Source organism: Pelophylax lessonae (assembly GCF_965119305.1).
Source record: "Pelophylax lessonae genome assembly, chromosome: 1".
Classification (NCBI taxonomy): Eukaryota; Metazoa; Chordata; class Amphibia; order Anura; family Ranidae; genus Pelophylax; species Pelophylax lessonae.
This window is the reverse complement of record NC_138768.1, coordinates 439,075,957-439,099,742: the sequence shown is the minus strand read 5'-3', so window position 1 is coordinate 439,099,742 and position 23,786 is coordinate 439,075,957. Positions and strand designations below refer to the sequence as shown.

General features: G+C 39.7%; 1 protein-coding gene across 1 annotated transcript in view; it reads right to left on the bottom strand.

Moving 5' to 3' along the window:
- The window catches only part of RNF38 (ring finger protein 38), a 443,031-nt gene that overhangs the window by 196,728 nt on the left and 222,517 nt on the right, over positions 1 to 23,786 (bottom strand). The window contains exon 2 of the mRNA XM_082261799.1: positions 8,393 to 8,463. Within this exon, the coding sequence (XP_082117925.1) occupies positions 8,393 to 8,463 (71 nt within the window). The remainder of the gene's footprint in view (positions 1 to 8,392; positions 8,464 to 23,786) is intronic.

The window sequence follows — 23,786 nt, the reverse complement described above, 5'->3', positions numbered from 1 at the left end:
GCACTGTTCCTCCCACTGACACCAACAATGGGGCACTATTCCACCCACTGACACTAACGATAGGGCACTGTTCCTCCCACTGACAACAACAATAGGTCACTATTACTCCCACTGACACCAACAATGGGGCACTATTCCTCCCACTGACACCAACAATAGGGCACTATTCCTCCCACTGACACCAACAATGGGGCACTATTCCTCCCACTGACACCAACAATAGGGCACTATTCCTCCCACTGACACCAACAATAGGGCACTATTACTCCCACTGACACCAACAATGGGGCACTATTCCTCCCACTGAAACCAACAATTGGATACTATTCCTCCCACTGACACCAACAATGGGGCACTATTCCTCCCACTAACACCAACAATGGGGCACTATTCCTCCCACTGACACCAACAATGGGGGCACTATTCCTCCCACTGACACCAACAATGGGGCACTATTCCTCCCACTGACACCAACAATGGGGCACTATTCCCCCCACTGACCCAAATGATGGGGCACTATTTCTCCCACTGACACTAATGATGGGGCACTATTTCTCCCACTGACACTAATGATGGGGCACTATTTCTCCCACTGACACTTATGATGGGGCACAATTCCTCCCACTGACACCAAAAATGGGCCACTATTACTCTCACTGACACAAGGTAATTTTGTACTCCGACTGGCCACAGTCCGGCCCTCCTAAAGTTTGAAGAACAGTAAACTGGCCCTTTGTTTAGAAAGTTTGGAGACCCCTGGAATAGACCTGGAAAATTAAAAGTGAACTGCGGCCAGGCGATGGACATTCACATACTTGCATATTCTTAACCACTTAAGCCCCGGAGGATTTGGCTGCTCAAAGACCAGGGCCTATTTTGCGATCCGGCACTGCGTGATTTTAATGGACAATTGCGCGGTCGTGCGACGCTGTACCCAAATGAAATTGACGTCCTTTTTTTCCCACAAACAGAGCTTTCTTTTGGTGGTATTTGATCACCTGTGCGGTTTTTACTTTTAGCGCTATAAACAAAAAAAGAGCGACAATTTTTAAAAAATAACAATATTTTTCACATTTTTTTTTATATGAAATCCCCCCCCCAAAAAAATGTAAAAATCTAAATTTTTTAACATTTTAGGCCAATTTGTTTTCTGCTACATATTTTTGGTGAAAAAAATTGCAATAAGCATATTTTGATTGGTTTGCGCAAAAGTTATTGCATTTACTAACTACGGGAAAGATTTATGTCATTTTTATTGTTTTTTTGTTTTAACTAGTAATGGCGGCATTTGCGATTTTTTTTTTTTTTTTTTTTGCGGGACTTCAACATTGCGGCCGACAGATCGGACCCTTGACTGACATTTTTGACACTTTTGGGGGTACCAGTGACATTACTACAGTAATCATTGCTATAAATATGCACTGTTACTGTAAAAATGACACTGGCAGGGAAGGGGTTAACTTTATTGGTGATCAGTGGGTTAAATGTATTCCTAGGGGCGTGATTCTAACTGTGGGGGGCGTGGCTTGTGATGTAACCACAAAGACATACGATCCTACATAGCAGGATTGTATGATCTCTGCTGTTACACCAGGGAGAATGACAGACGGCTTTGTTTACATTAGCCGCCTACCTTTCTCCCTATCCGTCTCCAGGACATCGGAGCCGCCTCTCACTCGCGCGGGGATGTTAGTGACCGAGCGGGGGTGGGAGCGTGCCTCCGGCGGCACGCGCTCGCCCCCTAGAGGCTCGTGGGCGAGCGACGTATTACTACGTCGCTTTGCCCACTAGGGGCTGACTGCCGCAGTAAATAGTCGTGCGGCGGTCGGCAAGTGGGTGGGAGCGGGGGTGGGAGCGTGCCTCCGGCGGCGCGCGCTCGCCCCCTAGAGGCTCGTGGGCGAGCGACGTATTACTACGTCGCTTTGCCCAGTAGGGGCTGACTGCCGCAGTAAATAGTCGTGCGGCGGTCGGCAAGTGGTTAACAAGCAGTAAATAAACTTTAAGAACAAGCTCTCATTGACCTTTGTAACTGGAGACACTCTGATATAGGGGAACAATGTGCATATGATAAAGAGTCTTCCTTGCATTTTCTGCCATGGTGTCTCTCATCACGGCAGTCCTTGGAACTGTATGCACCTATGTTCTTTGCACCATGTTGGCTTGAATGTACACCAGCCTTTCATTGTTGTCTTTTTACCGATTTTTGTAATAAAATTTGTACTGATTTTTTATACTCCCTTGATATCTTATACTCTATTATGATTGAATAATATGTTATAGGCCACTAAAGTTTCTCTATATCTGGGATATAGCCAAAGAAGAAGGCACAGTAAATAACATGGAATACATGCAACATAACACATTTTTTTTTTTTTTTTTTAAATGTGTCTTGTTGCAGTTTATGTTTCCAGTGGGGGGGATTTCCATCACTTCCTGTTTGAAAAAACATAATAGAAGTTCAAACTGTTTCTCCACTCTATCCAATAAAAAAAATGTTTAGACTGGAGCTAGGTTTTAAATTTTACACAACTGCAACGACCAACCAAAGCATGAACAGGGGGTAGCAGAAGCTAAAGTGACACAATTATAAGCAACTAAGAAAAGAAGATACTGCTCCAGGTCAGTAAGCCACACTTTGGTGTAGTTGAACTTGCAGGTGTCGGTTTGGATGAGTTGATGCAAAGGGAAGTCCGACCAGCCTTTTATAGAAGCATCACAAAAATCACCTTTTATAGAAGCATCACAGACAGGATAAAAACAGGGTAAAGACTGCTATGAGTAAGTGCTAGTGTATCACAAAATGCTTTAGCGCAGTGGTTCTCAACTCCTGTCCTCAGGGCACACTAATGCCTCGTACACACGCAACGATTGTTGGCCGTGAATTTTCGGCCAACGTCCGATCGGCCGATTTTCGGCTTGTTAGTATGATGCTTCCAACAACCGACTGCGACTTTTCGGCCGAACAAAATCTGGTGTGCATGCTATAAAATTTTTGTTGGCCGTCAACACAACGGCCGATTTTCCATCAGTCAGTACAGATTTCGGCAGACAAAAGTCAGATGAGCAAGACTGGGCATGCTCAGAGAAGAAAAGTAAACCAGCACATGACATCACTTCTGAAGTTGGTTGTTGTTGGCCGAGAAAATTTGTGTGCAGTCTAGAGCACATTTCAACCAACACAACAACACTGGACAAAAGACGGCCGATCGGTCAGCCGATAATCGTTGAGTTTGTACGAGGCTTTACAGGCCAGAGTTTAAGTATTACCTTGGGGAGATGCAGACTAGAATACTGCAATCACTGAGCAGCAAATGGTAACACCTGTGATGTATTTCAGTTATCTTGCAAACCTGGCCTGTTAGTGGGTCCTGAGGACCGGAGTTGAGAAACACTGCTTTAGTGGGTCACCTCCCTACTCCACTGCTGTTTTTCTAGATGTTATTACCCTATCTGTGATGTTTCCCATAAAGGTGATTTTTCAGTAGAGCAGCCACCTGGACTTCCCTTTCCATCTAATAAAATTATTATTAACGCTTTAAGAAAGGCAGACAAGGGTAAAGAGATTTTTCAAGAGGGATCGTGGCTTCACTCAACACATATTCCAGTTCGGGTTAAGCGGGGCAGTGTCTCATCCCTGATTCAGTATTTCCTGCTGTCTGGAAATAGGAATGGAGATCTAATCACTTCCTCAACACCACTGTATCATGGAAGGTGTTTATCACCCTAGCAATTCAACTGGATTCATTTCAAAGCTTTAATTTCATTTTACGGTACGGGGAGGTCTCTTTTTAAAGCTCTTGGACTGCTGGAAAAACCAGTTTGGGAATAAAGCTCTATTCCACTCAATTAATACTAGACATATCACTTTTATAGATGGACTTTTCATATCTGTGCAATCTTGGTGAGACATCTATTGTCTATGGCTAGTTTAAAAAAAAGAGTTTTACCGCTTTCCTGAATATCACCTTTAACAACAATTTTTATTTCAGTACTCCTAACATTTATTGGCATCTTTTACTTGGTGCAGGTAAAGGAAATGTTCCATTTACCGCTGTCTTCATGGTCCTCTGCATCTAAAGCAACAGGAGTGCTACCATATAAGGGAAAAAAAACAACACGATTTGTTGTCAGCAACAAACAGGGTACCTAGACAGCGAGGACCTGTTCTTGATTCTACATACAGCATTCTGAAGTAAGGGTCCATTTTGTTCATGTAGATAACCCTGTTATATACTTCCACTAAACTCAACTGGGTCTTTAAAAACACACAAGCTTGTAAGTGTGGAAAAACATGTGCACTGTACTAAATTACAGAGTCGTAACAAACTTTAGATCCAGGCACACCAAGACAGGGGGCTCACAAACAGAACTGCAATTAATAGAGCCTAGATTGTGATGCTATAGAAACCTTCTATATTGGCTTACTGGTGTTCCACGGAGCCAGAAAAAAAAACATTGTTTTACAGAAAAAAACATTTTATATCTTAGATAAATGCCTTTGTTAAGTTCTTATGTATTTTAGTTGTTTTACTATGGCTTTTACATTTTACAAAATCTTACTCCTCTATGGTTTTGTTATTGATATTTTGTTTTTTTAAATTGGCTACTAAAGGAAACTCTCAGTGGATCAGTGCAATTACTCTGCCTGTCCACAACTGTTGAAATCTGCCACAAAAAGCGCACTGTGAAAAAAGGCCGTAAAGCAAGGAAGCAGAACCTGTATATGTAATAAGCAATTGTCTTATCAAAAAAAAAGAATTTAATTAATATATATATATATATATATATATATTGATCTTTTTCACACATCTTAACTAAACAATAGAATAGACTTTTGGGTAGAGAATACAGTCGTTCTTGTCTTAAAAAGGCATACCATCGGATTGTAGAACAAAAAAGATACTTTGATCCACACCAAAAGAATTAAATCCAAGTACTCTAATGTCAGACTCAACACTCGCTATTCAGGTCAACATAGAAAAATGAAACATATATTTTTGAGAAATACTGGCATTTTCTTTTGCTGGATGACATTGTTTCTAAACATATTCAAACTTATTCTCAGATTACCTTTAGACAATCTCAGTCCCTAAAGAACCAATTGGTTCATAGTCATTACTCTGAACACAGTCATTCCCAACCAAAAAGAACTGGTACAGCCCCATGCTACAAGTGCAACTTCTGTAGATTCATTATGAAAACCCAACAAAATGTCTTGCCTAAGGGTCCTTTCACACGGCCGCTCCGTGTGTCCGCAAATCATCCCATCCGTTTGCGGATGATTTGCGGACATAATGTAAGTGAATGGCACTGCGGGTGTCAGCGGAATACCATCCGCTGACACCTGATTTTCCTCCTTTCAGTTCTGTTCCGTTTTTACAAATGGAACAGAACCCCATTTTTTTCTTCCGTGTAAAAAACGGAAAGGAAGGAAAATCGGATGTCAGCGGTGTCATCCGCTGACATCCGCAGTGCCATATACTTACATTATGTCCGCATATCATCCGCAAATGGATGGGATGATATGCGGGCACACGGAGCGGATGACAGAAATGTCATCCGCTCCGTGGAAAAAAAAAAAAAAAAGTCCCGCAGCGGACCTTTCACACGGAGCGGCCGTGTGAAAGGACCCTTATGGTTGTACATTTAGACCAATTTTTTTGCTGATTGCCAATCCATTAGAATAGTATACTATATGCAGTGCACCTGTGGTGCCTTCTATATTGGAAAGACCAAGAGACCTTTTTTTTCCCATAGAATTGGGGACCATGAGTCCCTTGTATCCAGGAAACTCCCATAAGTACACATATGGGCCGCCTCTATCATGGTTTTGATTTGAAAAAAATTCAGTTTTTTGCACTGGAGCATGCAGCTAAACATGAAAGAGGGGAGGACATAGACAAATTATATTACAATGTTAAACAAAATGGATTCTAACTTTAAAAGTGACTAGGATGCCTAGGCTCAATGAATCTTTAAGCCCTTTTTATAACACAGGTTGTTTCGCTTGCTTCCTATTTTGGCCATTTTGGAAACATTTTATTGGTTAATGTTTTTATTTGAACACTGATTTGATGAGTTTAGATACGTTTGATGTAATGGTTTTTTGGGGGTATCCCTATTTAAGCTAGGAAATAATTTGGGAACAACTCATCTTTATAAATATCATAATTGGTCACTGTGTACTTTTTTTTTTTTTTAGTCACTAAATGGCAGTTATCCAACTAAATACATGCACTAAGGATGGGTGATTATACAAATGCCTAAGGTGCCACTGGGGGGGAGCCAATCTATTTTGGTGTCTCTCTGCTGGCGCCTTTATTGTGCTGTCCCGAAAGCAGTGATTTCCCCCTTAGATTCCATCCCATGGTGCCAATTAGGATATTCCTCTTTTTGAGTGAACACTGAGTCATCTAGCATGAGTCACTTGCCCATTCCATTTATGGGCACTGTTCCCTGGTCCATCATGGCGCTGACTGACCAATCGCGTTTCTGCGATACATCAATTCCGACGGGGACTGCGTATGCGTGGCAGCATTTTTTTGGTGTCCACATCTACCATGTCGCAATTGGACGCCGGGGGAGGTGAAGGGGGATTTAAGGGAGGCCAGGACATGGCAGCTTTATGCTGCACCTTTACCGTCAGGTTTACACATCCTAATATACCATGAACATTAGTGGTAGATGTAATTTACTATTTTCTCTGATGGCATGTTAAGATGCAATTCCAAATGGCTATTTGGTTGGACATATTGTCAATCTTTTAGTTCTAGCACCACATGGAGACCTAAGGTTTGTCTCATATTTATGCCTTTATCCTTGGATCAACAAAACCTTATACTATTTGCAAATTTAGATATTGGAGACTCCTTGGAGCGTATTTTTGCACTGTCCTTCATCAGTTAGAGGTATGGTTTCTTCCCTTCCCTCTTATGGTTATATACAGGATATTTCAGTATATGTGGATTAATATAATCAATCAATTAATATATATAAAATAGGATGTGTTTCTAATCTCTCTAGGCAATTGGTATGTATCTGGGCCCTTATTTTCCTCTCTACAGTTACTGATATCCTGGTGGGGTATAGATGTTGGACTCCAAATAGGCATTTAGCAATAAGGTGAGGGGATTCTTACTACAGCTTACCCAAAAATATCTGTATTAATTTGAAGTAAGGGTGTTAATTACCCAATTTTATGAAGTGTTATATCCAATGTAAATGCTTAGCTGAAAAATAAGATCTGTGTTTTTTTTGTTTGATTTGTACTCTAATACATTACTCTTTTGTAGTGAACTGGTATGCATTTCTCCAAAAAGTCTCCTCAAGAAGCCATAGTTTGGTGAAACATGTAGAGATGATTACATTTGCAGCAGTATTATATTAATATTTTTTCTAATGTTTTTATCTAATAACATATTTTAATGTTTATAATAAAAATTTGATTTTTTTATATTATATTTTGTGTGTGGTAACTTTAAAATCCCATCTCCTACCTTCTTTATTTATCTATATAATTTGGGAATGTGGTGCCTAGGGTAATTGCAGACACCAGTTTCTCTTCTATTTAACTTAACAATTCTTTAAAAAATTATATATTCTTTTTAAATAAGTCTATCCTTGAAGAGGTCAATGTATTCTTGGCCAAGCTATATACACAATATAACCCTTAACTTTTATGCAACTCATCAACCTAAAACAAGTTTAAGAGTCCTAATAAAGTTGTGGTATTTTCTAGAAACACATACAAAAAATATATATACAGCTACTTTAATTAGTCTGATGTGTTAACCGTAAACACTATCTTACAAATGTGGCAGGGGCCCACCAGAGTTCTATTCCTCTTCTAAAATGATGTGTTCAAGTAGCCCTAAAATTACCCCCTCTAAAATTGTTTTTTTTTTCCAATGTGTATAACATGATATCTTTTTATTCACAATTATCTTATGTATTCCCTGGAAAAATGGACACTTGAAGCTCAAATGACAAAAACATTACACCAACACAAAACCTCCAGACATGCCCATATATTTGTTGAACTTTGGCTTCGGAAAATGTGATAACTTTTTATGCATCCACCCATTCCATATTTGCTCGTTTTATTTTCCTTAGCTGTTTGCTTTCTGATACTGCATGCATCCTCAGGCAGATATACACACATCAATAGATATACTGGGTTATATGTAGACACATATTTGAATTTCATGAGAAACATTCTTTAATAAAGGTTAAGCTTCCTCCTTAAGGCATTTGAGACTCCCAGCCTGAGTGCTGAAATGTTTAATGCACTTCTTTCCATGTGTTATTGCTTAAGTAATGAGCAATTATTGAATTTCTTTTTAACGTGTGAAAGGTTGTCATGCTATTTATGAGCTTTTAAGGGCACCCATACCTTTTCGCTGTCATCATTGCATATGTGGTCTTGATGTACTGGCTGACACTGAAACGTGGGGCCCAAATGACCTGCACAAGAAAACAAGAAAGGAGATTTATCATTCCTTGCAACAAATCAGTAGTGAAACCACATATACACCTCTAACCAGCCAAAATATAATGACCACTACCAAGATCCCAGATCGAACTTTACACTTTTTTTTCCAACGTGTTCCCATTAGGGATATTTGCCCTTCTTCTTGCATGTTCACCAAAACAGGAAGTGAGGGTGAAACTGCCCCCATTTAAACATGGACAGTACTTTAGATACAGAGATACAGTAAATATTACACTAATAGGTAATGTAACCTAGCTGAATTCCTTAGAATTAGAGGTGCACCGATCCAACTTTTCTAGTCCCGATACCGATGCCTGGCTTTGCGTATCTGTCAATACCGATCCGGTACTATTGTTTTGTGATAACAATTGTGCATTCAAAATCTAAAATATTATGTAATCAAAGTCAAACTCAAAACTAAAAATAATAAAATGTAGCCACAAGAAAAAAAAAACAGTTTATTGCTTGAACATACAATAGTAATCAAACAGTAAACCTGTAAAAAATATAAAGTGCAAAACCCTGACGTAGGTTCTGCTGCGACGAAACTGGATCGGCCTGTGGATCTGTTAATTTTCTGGATCCCAGATCCATCTGTTTTGCCAGTATCCAGGCCGATATCCAATCCTAATATCGGATCGGTGCATCCCTACTTATAATGTAATAAAGGATATATACATATATATGTGTGTGTGTGTGTGTGTGTGTGTGTATGTATATGTGTATATATATATATATATGTATGTATGTGTATTTTTTAATTCTTTATTTTAGAAAGGGTATATGCATATAAATCCACAGCCAGTATATACAGTAATTCGTACAAATACAATCCAGTCAGATATAATTTCAGCCAATACACATATAAAACACAAGGTATACCTGGCATGCGAGTACTCATATGTCGACTTACAAGATAACCAAAAAAGTAACCATAAATCCTGACTCAGCTGACCCATAAGTGTTCAAAAACATATGCACACATTGGAAAATGGTAATGTATAATATATCGCTGAAAAGACTACTGAGGCTATGTATCATACAACAAAGAAACATAAGAAAAGATTTTGGATATCGCCGTAATTGGTCTTTTACTTCCAAGAAACCTCTTTGGAGGAATGGATTTGATAGAGAGACCCCAAAAGGGGAGAATATGGGGTAAAGTCTTGTGATGAGATGGGAGTTTGTGCATAAGTATTGGAATGAAAGAAGGAAAGGGGGAGGGGGAGTGACTTTTATGATAGGAAGGTAAGGGGAAAATAAACGCCAAGAGCTCCATAGCCACCAGTGGTCCCCGTGCCTGAAAGTGCCATTACATTATTATTATATTTGTATTAACCCAAATGTGTCATAAACATTTTAGGCATTGGTGTTGAAGGCTCTTTTTTCATACCCAACAGATACATCTGGATAAAAATTGCACTTTATCAGCTGACCAGGCAGAAAAAAATGGATACGTTTTACTAGAAAGCCACATTTACATCAGAATATCCTAAAAAGAGGAACAAAGTTTTTTTTTTTAAACTTTTGATAAAGTGTGAAAAGGTTGAAATATCTGCTTGGATTTTTTTGCTGTCTATGTTCCTACTAAGGAAATTCTTATCACTTACTTTGTGGTCATTGGGATGGGAAAGGAAATAAGAATTTCTACAACAGAAAGCAACAGAAGCACTTTTATCAGTGCAGTAGAGAATGTTTATACACTGGGGTGATCATCATTGCCTGATTAAACTCTGTGGAACCCCCTAAGCAGTCAAAACCTTGGGGTCCCCCTCGAGAGGTTTCTGAAGGTTTCTTGTGCGTGTTCCCCAGTGGGATAACACTGAACTTAACAGTGTGCATAATCGCCACTAGAGCTTTTAAGAGACAAACTGTAATGTGAACCTGATGTCTATGGTTTATGCACTTTAAGTTGTTTTGGGGTACATTACATTAATACAGTCATTCCTCTAGAGACTTTAATGTAAAGTTTTAGTTTCTTTGAGTTGATTCATGTTTTTCTATCTTTTATAAGCTAGCTACAAAGCTTCATTGTGAATTTCTTTCAAGATCAAATAAATATTATTTTGATCCATAGTCGCAGGACCCCATAGGCTGGTGCCTATTCTATTTGGTAATCTGGAACTGGCGATCATCTCACCCTTTCTGTCTTGTTTATAGCAGATTCTTACTGATATAAAGGGGTAATTGAGATGAGTTGACTCATAGAAGTTTTAATAAACCTGAGAAACACTGCTCTACCTCATCTTGGTATATTTGGTTTTACCACTTGCATAATAATTGCCTTTAATTACTCTACTAGAAGTAAACCTAAACTGGCTGGCTACTAGTGAATGGAGGACAATACTAGAGTCTACACAGGCCAGAGAGCTAAGAACCCTTCCAAAACTCTGTGTTTATAAAAAGGATGAGGAAGGTGATTGGAGGTATTTGGGGATCAGTTCTATTTGACATGTTTCTCATGTGTGCTATGAAAATCATATGTTAATTTTCCACCTATTGGAGATCCCCAACCACCATATAAACACTAATTAAAGGCTAAATTATATCCAACAAGAATGCTTAGTTACATTGCTCTCTAGGAGGCAGCAGTGATGCATCAGCCTATTAAAAATCTGGGTCTGGGGTAGGTATTATGTTTATTTTTTAAGCCTTTAATTAGTGTTGTTTTATTTCGGGAGGGAAGGCTCCCAGATAAGTTGACCTTGCTGTTTCATTACTAGATGTTGCATTAGATGCTCCTGTATTTCTTGTATTTTATAAATCTCATTCATATATGACATGTAGTATGAGAGGACATATGGAGTACAAATATAAATATGGGTATTTCAAAATGTTTTTTTTTTTTTTCAGGCTTTAATAGTGATGGCCAGGCTATAGCAGTCTGACATGTGTCAACGCTCAGTGGAAATAACTATCAATTTCCTTTGACACTCACACTCATTTCCACTGGGGACTACGTCTCATGGCAAAGCCATAGCATTAGATTATCCCTGGAATAAATCATGTGTGCAACACTTCTTAGAACATCTGTTTAACCTCTACACAAGGGCCCACTACACAGAATACTAAGCAAAGCATAACTATGACCTTTTCTTTAGAATAGAGTTTGCTGGACAATCATCTGAGACCTGAACATTATGTTGAGCGACATTTGTGAATGTCACAGACTTTTACTACAACACACTTAGCTAGTTTACAACCCTTTGCACAAAAAAATACAATTCTACTTCCCAAAGTGACCCTGGCTATTCCTTCTGTTCAAAGTAAATATGCAAAGTATTAGTGGCATATAAATGCGGTAAATTGCCCAAAAAAAAATATCTTACATTGTGAAGAAATGCACAAAAAAAATTGTCACCTAGCATTTCATGGTCCGTTATAGCTTAGATACATCTTGCTTGAAGTCCTTTTTCTTGATTTATATGCCAGGTATATCTTGTGTTTTTATATTTGTACAGTAAATTTCGCCTAAACCTGCACCGTTTAGGAGATTTTTACTTTAGCAGCACTGGCGATGGCACCGTCGCATGTGCCCTGTCCATTGAGAGAGCCTTGCCTTTGGCCGTGACTGTGACGCATACCCTGGCCGCGATGCATATTAGCACATATGCTGTTAGGTTGCAGTTTTGTTTTTCTTTTTTTGCGGTTTACTATCACTTTAATCTTTTTAGTCTTCTCATTCCTAAGGGTATGATTTATCCTTACACTGACATTTTTTTTGCATAATATATTGAACTTTTGATAATGTTGTGGATCCCAAAGTCTTGGGACTTCTTATGTTTATTTTCAGACTTAGGCCACTTTCACACAGGCTTTCCGATCCGATCCGCCTGTCAGTTGTTCAGACGGACCGGATCAGATGCTCCATGCAGCCCTATGGAGAAGTGGCTGTCAGTAGACACATCTCCGCTGACACCCACTGCTATCCTATCCGATCCTGTCCGTGAAGTCCGGACGAATGGAAACCCTATTTTCCATACATCTGGAGGATCGGATCAGATGAGAACGGACAGAAGGTCCGTTCTCATCCGATCTCCCCATAAGGAGAGTGGGTATCTGGCAGCTCCATCTCTGCACACAGAGCGGAGACGGAGCTCTCATCTGCCTGCTCAGCGGGGATCGGCGGATCGATCCCCCGCTGAACAGAACAGACTCCGTCGGGTGCACCGCCCGTGTGAAAGGAGCCTTAGGCTTGCCATAGATGGATAAGGTTGTTTTTGATCAGCCAGGAGCTCAAAAAAAAAAAAACACATGAATTCCCCAAAAATTGTGGTGGATAAAGGAATCCTCCTCGTGGTGCTATTGTATTCTGATAGAGGGACTGGGTGAGAATACACTGATCAATGCTGCAGCTGATTGGCTGCATGCGCTGATCAAGTGGTAATTTCCAACATTCCCATTCTTGAGAAGCCAATTGCTAGATCAACTTCTATCTAGCAGGAATGCTCATAGATGAATATAAATCTATGTGGTCCCTGCTGAACCAGCTGAATTTCGATATATCTATGGCCATCTTAAAGGTCCACTTTAACAATAAATATAAATGACTAAAGAACTTTTGTCATCTCTCTTTATGGTACTATATAAGATGTATGCATCTGTGCTTACATCATCATTTAAATAAGTTCCTGAATAGCTAGTGAGCAGGCACATGTGAAGTCTCTTTGCAGGTGTACATTTAATCTGTAACATTCCAAAGGTCAATGGCAGAACTGTAGGGCTTGTGGATGGTAAAGATACAACTTGCTATTTAACTTGATAAGCACAAGGTATGCCCAGTGGCAGGACAGGATCGCCCAATGCCCAGGGCAAAGATGCCAAATTGCACCTACCCTTCATTATTTGCGAGTCTATGCTGAGGAGGGGAAGCACAGCCTGTTCCTCCTTATGGCTCTAGCCTCCTCTTTCTGCCACTTCAAGCGCTGGGCTGATAGAAGTATTGATGCCACTGTCACTACTCCTGTCAGGCTTATAGTAGAAAGAACTTGCAGGGCACCCATCCCTACAATATCTTCTGCACCCAAGTCAGCCCCCCCTTTTGCCCACCCTTGTCCCGGCCCTGGGTATGCCCCAAAGTGCCCATCATCCAGAGTGTTCTGGAGATTTCTGCTATTGAGATCGTAAAGTACTTCAATGGTCACTATTAACAGGCTTCATTAGAAGCTTGGACATACACAGTGAACATGTGTATATGCAGTGACGTATCCATAGTTAGTGTGATGATACTAATATGTTACAATTTTAAAATGGAGCTCCAAGGAAAATAAAACACATTCCAAATACATATACTGTCTGTAGTATATGTATATACAGCTGGATACCAAAAGTTTAACTTTCATGACCTCACTGTGAAAGCAATGGGGCACTCGATGAGTAAATACCAGCAAGAACAGACAAGAGAAGAGTCCAGAGCTAGCTTTATGCAATATACCCACAGGTCATTGGATCTTGGTAGTTGCAGTCACATGTCTGGAGATGGGCTTTAAAAAAAGAATTAGATCCAGTAAGTAACAATAGGCAACAGTTTACCTAGCGTAAAGTGATCCATGCCTTTTTTCTTGCTATCTCATCTAACTGTACCTGCACATAAAGGCTAATCTAATCTACCTACAGTTTCCTTTCTCATTAGACAGCTCTCCAGCACTGCAAGCATGACGGACAAGAATCGACTTTACCTCTTTTCACTTTACAATCTTTTATACCTCTTTTCCCTATTAGCTGAATTTTTTTTTCTATTTGCTGGCCTTAGAAGAAAAGAATAATTATCATTATAGAATAATTATAGAATTGATTTTGATTATTGTGATTTTTTTCTTCTGGTTGGGCCATTTTTCTTTGCAACCAAGATAAGGTGGTCCTGAGGAAGCTTATAGATGAAACACGTCGACCTTCTGGATCATTTGCAAAGTTTATCACTGATGATTACTAGTATGGCCTACACCGTATCTATAGCTATATTCTGATATTTGTAATGATTATTTTTTTTTATTTTTTTAATAAAAATTGTTAGATTTTTATAATCTTGTGTGATCATCCCTCTCTGTTACCAGTAAAGTCCAATATATTAAAAAATGTTTTTGTAGATAATGATTCAAATGGATGCGGTACTCGTACAATAATTTGCCAAAATATTCTTCCTTGTAGAGGAGGGAACCATGCATGTTTACAAAGGCATGAATCCCTCCTCTACAAGGAAAAATATTTTGGCAAATTACTGGTATGGAATGGTGCGACAATGAGATTATAACTTTGCCGGGTAACACTTCCCTCCTTTTTTTTTTTGTTACCCTTACAAAAGCCTAACACCCCTATTTTGTGAGAAAACAATAATGTAATTGTATGTCGGAAGACTGAACACAGACAGAGACTACAAACCGGGCATATGGTAGTCTGGTACTGTGACAAGGTACTGTTTAATGGGTTATTAAGATGAATGGTATGGGTCAGTTTAGATATTGCTACCCAAGGCCTGGACCTATGTACTCTTTACACAAATTAGGCCCTCGTTGTCTTATTTCATTTTGCTATTCTGTGGAGAAAATTAAAGAAAACTTTCATATAATGGTCAAAAGACTGAACTTAAAAAATGCAAGTAAATACTGGATATAATTTATGATCGCCAGGGGATCCTTAAGCCTAAAACGCTTCCCTAGTTGTTGAAATATAAAAGGCAACCATACTCAAAAACAAAAATGCTTATTTGCCATCATTAATTTCATGCTGGCATGGACAGAAATAATTTCGTAATATGCATTAAACAAAGTAATGCCACAGGGAAAAGCTTGATTACAGAGCTCAGCTGTATGGTTGCCAGTGTTTGGATACAAGTTCAGGGACACTGCTGTTGAGTGTATTCATCTCTCCACATCACACTGCAGACAAGGCAGACTTACGAACTACACCCCTGAAATTATAATGTTGTATTGTGCCTTCTAGTCTAACACTGAATCTTGAAATTGAAAAAACAGCTGGATAATAATTAGATTCACCAACTGTAGCAGTGTTTTTGTTATGTCGACGAATTCATGCAGTAGTTGTTAAACTCGGTGCGGTCAGCAAATGTGACTTAAAGCTGAACTCCGGGCGTTACAAAAAAGACAAATAATGCAGCTAATTCATTGATACATCACAATTTTTTTTTTCTTAATAAGCAAATAGCGTAAATATCTGAATTTTAATTGTCATCAGCCTCTTGCAGTCCCTGTACAACAGAGCTCAGGGTTGACACTCAGGGGACAAACAGTTCATTTGTGGACACTCAGAATGCTGAGAGGAGGAGAGAACAGAGTGATAATCTCTTTACTATGCTGCTTTTCCTCCAGTATCAAGTCACAGGTTGGAGACCTGTATTACCTAAAGAGGACCTGAACTATAAAAGTTGTGTTTGAAGAGGCAGGCGCAGGGCAAATGAGTACTCCCCGGTGTATGTAGACTCCCTACAGTTGATCTTTTCCCCATTACTGACTTTATCATTCCTTGTAGTTTACCGTGTCTTTATGTGGATGTGGCTATCTTGGTAGATCATTTATGTAAGAGCTGCATCCCCCCAATGACTGGTAATCAAATTACTGTTTTAATAACTGGTGAAAAAAAATTCAAGAAGGAATAAAAGAGGTGCAGAGAACAAACTGGATAATACAGCAGCAGGGAGATACACTGCAGCTTTCTATCTAGCAAGAACAGTAGGTAGCACATCACTAAATCTCACTCTAAGGGCTCGTATTTTCATGCAAATACTTTTATACTTGCATGAAAACCATGCAAATTTCACTTGCAGAGACATCAGTTTTCATGTGCATTTCAATGAGTTTTTATGCACGGTGACATCAGTTTTCATGGGTGCCAGTTATGTGCCCCATTCACACTAGTATTGATGTCCCACATTGCAGATTCCAGCACAGAACAAAATCCACACATGATACTAGTGTTGTGGTGTGAACAGGGCACATAGAGAACGACTGCTTTTTGTTTGCCCTTGCAGAACACGTGACGTCTCTGCACATAGTGTGATCGAGGCATAAATCTCCTGAGACTTACAGTAACGGGCACAGTGCCTTTGATTTTACACTGCAGATATACAGCTATGAGGCTGAAGGCACAGGTGTGCCTTGGGACACATGTAGTGCATTGCTATTTTTCAGGAGAAATTCAATCAAACGTTACATTTTCTGGGCACTGCCTAGGCAGACATAGGGTGCCAGCATACAGCCTTAGTGGGCTATATAATGCCCAGAGCCTGCATAACACTTTCCCAGGACCCTAAGATGCTGCCTACAGGCACCTATAGACATCAATTAGAAGATGTGACTGTATGAGGTATGCCCTGAATGCAGACTTTTAGTTGGGTATCTCAAGCATTAATTCGAAGTTCTGTTTCTTTTTTTTTTTTTTAATAGGAAAGGTCATTTTTAGTTACAAAAATACAAATAAGTACCGTAGTTACTATAAATACCATAAAAGTGTGTGTGCATTGTCCCTTAACTAGATTTTCTCTGGAAGAGTGTACTTACTTCTAATGTAAATAACATGTCTTGAGACCTCAGTGGCAGCACCAAAATGATGTGGCCCTTTGCTTACCTTTATCCAGGTCTTGGGGAACTATTTCACCTACTGAAAACAATGAAGCAGCACAATTCCTCCCACAGACACTAATGATGAGGCACTATTTCTCCCACAGACACCAATGACAGTGCATTATTCCCCCCACTAATACCAATGATGAGGCACTATTCCTCCCACTAATACCAATGATGGGGCACTATTCCTTCCACTAATACCAATGATGGGGCACTATACCTCCCATTATTAACAATGATAGGGCACTATTCCTTCCACTAACACCAATGAAGGGGAACTATTCCTCGCACTAATACCAAAGATGGGGCACTATACCTCCCACTAATAGCAATGATGGGGCACTATACCTCCCACTAATAGCAATGATGGGGCACTATTCCTCCCACTAATACCAATGATGAGGCACTACTCCTCCCACTAATACCAATGAAGGGGCACTATTCCTCCCACTAATACCAAAGATGGGGCACTATTCCTCCCACTAATACCAAAGATGGGGCACTATACCTCCCACTAATACCAATGATGGGGCACTATTCCTCCCACTGATACCAATGAAGGGGCACTATTCCTCCCACTAATACCAAAGATGGAGCACTATACCTCCCACTAATACCAATGATGGGGCACTATTCCTTCCACTAATACCAATGAAGGGGCACTATTCCTCGCACTGATACCAACAAAATGACTCAGTACTATTACTCCCACTAAGATCAATAATGGAGCATTATTTACTCCCACTGACGCCAGGGCATTTTCTACTCCTACTGGCCATAGTCTGGCTCCCCTAATGTCTGGAGGAGAGTAAACTGGCCCTTTGTTTAGAAATGATGGGGACCCCTGGCTTAGAGTGAACATGTCCACCTCACTGCCTCTTGCTGTCTGTCTAGTGAACTGGGAACTCTTTCTGCTCACCTGTTTATAATGCAGAAGAAATATTTCCAAATCCACCATTTTTAATGTCTCTGACATATAGAAAGCCTCTTGTACAATTCGTGAAGCTGTTTTCAAATTGCCAATAAGTTTAAAAGAGAAGTATGGGTTTCTCTTTTTTCCCCCGAGGTATACCTACCTAGGTGAATGCTGCATCTGTCCCCCGGCGCCTCTACACTGAGAGCCGAGCGATCCAACACCACTGATCGCTCGGTTCTGACACCTCCGTGAGCAGAGAACTGATGACTTTCAGTCAGCAACTCTCTGCTCTGCCTTCTCCTCGCTCACTGGAGCGCTGGACTGTGGAAGGGCTGGGAACGGCCGGCTCAGACTCTCAGTGACTCACTAAGAGGCTGAACTGAGTATCGGTCCAGGCACCTGGTGGATCCTGACTCCTTGGTCGTGATGACGCATTGCCTGGACAAACATCTGTGATGTCAGCAGAGAGCGGACTTCAGAAAATGGGTCACAGAACGAACTGCACTCCTGTGATCTATAGGAGATGTACAGCCAATCGAGCTTTGGCTGTACATCTCATTTAAAACCTGTCCTGCAAGGTTGACTGATTGGTTATGTATCAAGCAGAGAGAAAGGGCAAGTTTCAAAGCCCAGATTCAGGAAACTGACCCATGCAGCCAACATGCAAGAAGCCCTCTGAAATCTGCCGCAGTGGATAACTGACTACCTGGAAAAACATTGATGAGGATAGGGAACTTTGATCTGAGGTGTAGCCACATTAGAAGTTTATGTCACTATGGCTTTTAGTTTGAAAAGCGGAATAGTAGAATATAGAAGTGCTTCATATGCTAACTTTCATTTCCCCATTTCTCCATCTGGCCTAGAAAAATGACAGCTGGATTTTTACTAGCTATGATCGAGAACACAGACACCTTCCACCAATGTATCTAAAAATTGTCAAAGTATGAAAAATGCATAATTGCCAACAAATTTGGTCTAGTCCTCTGATGTTCAGGTGTTTCCCTATTATCCTTTCCAGTCAGCATTAAGACAACACAAAGAAGAAAAAAATGGGTTGGGTCATGTGGTTTCTTGTTGAATCCCACTTAATTGCTTAAAAATGTGAAGTATAAAGTACATGTCAACCTGTTATGCGTGTGACCCGCTGTAAAAGAACCTGACAAAAAGGGAAATCATCTATGTAGGTGCGTGCATGCTAAACACACAAAACAAGAAACGGAAATTTGATTTACTAGTTGAAATCGCTGACAAGGGCAACCGATGACAGAAGGAAACCTTTTCGCGCCATAACAATGTGTGTGGCACAAAATGGATGGATTATCCAGTTCACATTTCATGTAATTCACACATCCTTTGTATAACCCCACATCAGAAGCCGTTTGCTTTTATCTTTTGTAGTCTTCAAATAAATGGAGCACATGTTTTGAAGAAATGAATCTTGGGATATCAAAGGGTCAATGAGGTAGATAAAAAAAATAGCTTAAACTTGTCTTTATTAGTTCTGGTTAAAAATAACAAAACACACAAGCCTGGATTTGAGTTGAAAATAAGAAACATATTGTCTTTGAGGCAAAGCGCACAATTACACCCATAACGTTCTTGAAGGGACAGTAGCAGGTAAGATGTATTTCACAGTAGCTGGCTTCTAGGGAATAAGCCATCACCATTTATCTGACAAATTATATTACAATGCTATAAAACTCCTAAACAAAAAGAGAAGCCTGTGTCCAAGGCCAGAAGTACCTTCAAATATTACATCGGCCGTTTGTTTTTCTGGTATTTTGTTCAAAATAGTGTAGCACGCTGGCTTTTTCTGACATTTGTTGTTTACAAGTTTAAATAAGTATTTTTTTTTTGCTAGAAAATCACTTAGAACCCCCAAACATTATATATTTTTTGAGCAGAGATTCTAGAGAATAAAATGTCATTGCAATATTTTATGTCACGCGGTATTTGCGCAGCAGTCTTTTAAACGCGTTTTTTTTTTCGGGAAAAAATACACTTGGATGATTTAAAACAAAACCTTAAAGTTAGCCCAATTTTTTGTATAAAGTAAAAGATGATTTTACGCCAAGTAAATGGATACCTAACATGTCATGCTTTAAAGATGCACAGGCTTGAGGAATGGCGACAAACTGCGGCACCTATAAATCTCCATAGGCAATGCTTTAAACATTTTTACAGGTTACCTGTTTGGAGTTACAGAGGTGGTCTTGTGCTAGAATTATGCCTCCTGCCCTAACGATCGCGGCGATACTTCACATATGTGGTTTGAACAGCGTTTACATATGTGGGCACAACTTGCATATGCGTTCGATTCTGCGTGCAAGCTCAGAGGAATGGGGCGCTTACATTTTTTTTTTTCTATTTATTTTACTTTTTTTTTTTTTTTTTTACACTGTCGCTTTAATTTTTTTTGTTTTTGATAACTTTTATTTCTATTACAAGGAATGTAAACATCCCCTGTAATATAAATAAGCATGATAGGTCCTCTTTAATGAGAGATCTGGGGTCCAAAGACCCCAGATCTCTCATTTACCTTTTAAAAGCCAAACAATTTAATACATAAATTACATTTTGCCTTTAAAGGGAGAAAAAAATCCCTTGTTTATACAAGAGGTGGAAATTACATCAGTGGTTGCTCCGGTCCTCCAAAGGCATGGAGCTGAGTGGGGGCTATTTAGCCATCGACCGCACCGGATCGGTTTCCGAACGACTCCAGCAAGCTCGGGAACCACAAGGAAGCGGCAGAAGGGGCCTATTAAAATGATCCCATGGCGAATCTGCCGCTGGAACTACTTTTATCTGCCTGCCATAACCCCGGTATTTAATGTCAAAAACATGACGCATATTTAGTTAGGCGGTCGGCAAGTGGTTAATATCTGAGGATTTTATGGCTAGCCCAAGCTATGCTATGATTGCTGGAATTTATCAGATGTCTGAATCAAGAACTCTGTGCCCATAGCAACCAATCAGATTCTTTATTTAGTTCTCCCACATTGCAATCGAAACATTAAAGTGAGAATTATCTTAAGACCCTGTGATAAATTAGTCCAATTATTCTTCAATAAAAAACTCTACCGTTTTAACAAATGGGATATTGCAAGGCAGAGGGAGGGACGCGATCAGCAAAGTTGGCCTTATTTATGAAAGTGTCTGAGAAAAGAACACAGCAGAATGTAACAGACTAAGTCGATTCTTCCCTCAGACACTTTTAGTAATAAGACGCACTATAATTATGTTCTGATTAAACAAATCACGTTTCATGCAAGAAGATTTTACCTAACATCCTCTTAACTGATTTTGATTAGCTCTCAATAAATCAACGGTTCTTGTAGAATTTCCCCTGGGGTTCTTCTGCACATGTAATCTGTGTGAATCAAATGGGATTAAAAAAACCCAATGTCATTTAATGTTTAACCCCTCCATGACCAGAGGTCATTGAAGACCAGATGCCCAGACAAAATTTAGCATTGTTGATATACATTATTTAACTGGACGAAAATTCTGATCCTATTTTGTCTACCTAAATATTTTTTGAATGTTTTTAATAGACATATAAGGTTTTTTTTATAAGGTATTTATTTTAATAAATACATATTTTTTTCCGCTAAAAGTTGACAATGGGCCACAAATGTAAAAATGCATAATTGTGTTTATTAGAAAATGTAAAACTTCCTTTATTTATCATTTCGTTTTTACAATGTCTTCGTTTTAGCTGTCATAGCACCTATCCCTTGATGCCGACAGTATGCACATATGCGGTCTTACTGGATTGGCCTTTTTTTCCCTGGGGCAGCATATCTCTCTATCTGTCTATGTGTTTGGAGCACGCAGAACCGCATGCTCCCAGCACAGAGATCGGGATCTCACTGTGAGCCCCAGGTCCTGTACTAATGATCAACCACTTCAATACCAGGCACTTTTACCCCCTTCTTGCCCAGGCCAATTTTCAGCGCTGTTGCACTTTGAATGACAATTGCAAGGTCAGACAACACAGTACCCATATGAAATTTTTATATATTTTTTTCACACAAATAGAGCTTTCCTTTGGATGTATTTAATCACTACTGGGTTTTTAATTTTTTTTCCACTGTTTTTTTAAATTTTTTTGCTAAATAAACGCAAAAAAAAGGGCAAACATTTTTGAAACCCCCCCCCCCGTTTTTTCTTAGTTTTTTTATAAAATGTTGCAAATATACTTTCTTCATAAGTTTAGGCCAAAATGTATTCTGATACATTTCTTTGGTGAAAATAACCCAAATCAGTGTATATTATTCAGTCTGTAGGAAAGTTCTAGAGTCCACAAACTAATACTACTGTATATAGTATATACAGTATATCTGAAAATCAATCAATCCTGATGTACTGAGGCCTATCTCATTTCTTGAAACCCGAAAACACAGCGACAGTACATATCCCCCAAATTACCTTTTTGGAAAGTAGACAGTCTGAGGTCTTTGGTAAGAGGCATGACGCATTTTTTGAAGTTGTAATTTTTTTTCTCTTTTTTTTTTTTTTTTTTTACATCCTGTCACCAGTGCACAACAGTGTAATCATATACCTGGTGCTGCAGTGACCAAGGACACTGCCTGGTGACAGTATGTGAAAAAAAAAATGTCTTTTTTTCTTTATATATTTTTTTTTCTTTTTAGATTTTTTTACATACTGTGACCATAGCAATACAGTGTTTCCATAGTAACACTATACCACTCTAAGAAGTTGATCAGGATATATATATTATTTACATACTATTGATTGCTTATAGCAGTGAATTTCACTGCTATAAGCAAATATTTTTAATGAGTGACAGTGTGTAGACACTGTGTTTTGTTGTGATTAGCTGTGATTGGTTACCTCTAATCACATGGTACAAATGGGCTGTAATTGGCCCTGTCTGTACCATATGATCACTGTGACTAATCACAGCTAGCAACACAATTGTATACAATGAATAGCATGAATGGAAGCCATTCATTGTTTACAACTGTTATGTAATCTGCTGTGATTGGTCACAGTGATAACGTGGTACCAGCAGCAGGCTGGTACAGTGATCATCAGTCATGCGTTGTGCCCAGTGCACATAGTGGATTACAGGTCGTGTCAGAGGGGCTGCGCGAGGCGTGTTCTAGGCAGGATGTCATATGATGTCCTCCCAGAACAATAGAGTTATCAGCCAACGTCGTTTTACAATAGCCCTCGTTTTACAATAGCCCGGGCAGGAAGAAGTTAAAGTGATTGTAAAGTTTTTGTTTTCTTTCACTATAAAAATAATAAACATGTTATACTTACCTGCTCTGTTGCAGTGGATTTGCACAGAGCAGCCTGGATACACCTCTTCTTGGGTCCTTCTTCGGTGCTCCTGGCCCCTCTCTCCTTTTGAGTGACCCCACAGCAAGCAGCTTGCTATGGGGGCATCTGAGCTGAGTCACAGCTTCTTGTATCTCTTCAGACACGGAGCCCGTCCCTTCCCCGCCCCCTCTCTCTCCTGATTGGCTAGCTGACTTTTATTAACATACTACTAAAATCGGCTGAAATTCAGACATTTGGACAGTTCGTACATTTTTCGGCCAGTTAATGGGCACAAATCCGTAATCAGTTGTGACGTTTTTTTTTATCCCAAAAAAACCGAAGGACAAGTTTGGAAATTTTCTGCCGAACGAACGATAAATTGAAAGGTTAACCACTTGCCAACCAGCCAGTTATATGGCGGCAGGTTCTCCTGGAACGCACCTGTACGGCGCTTTGCAGGAGCGATCCTGAGGGCACGCACGCGCCAACTCGCCAGCAGGGAAGCCGA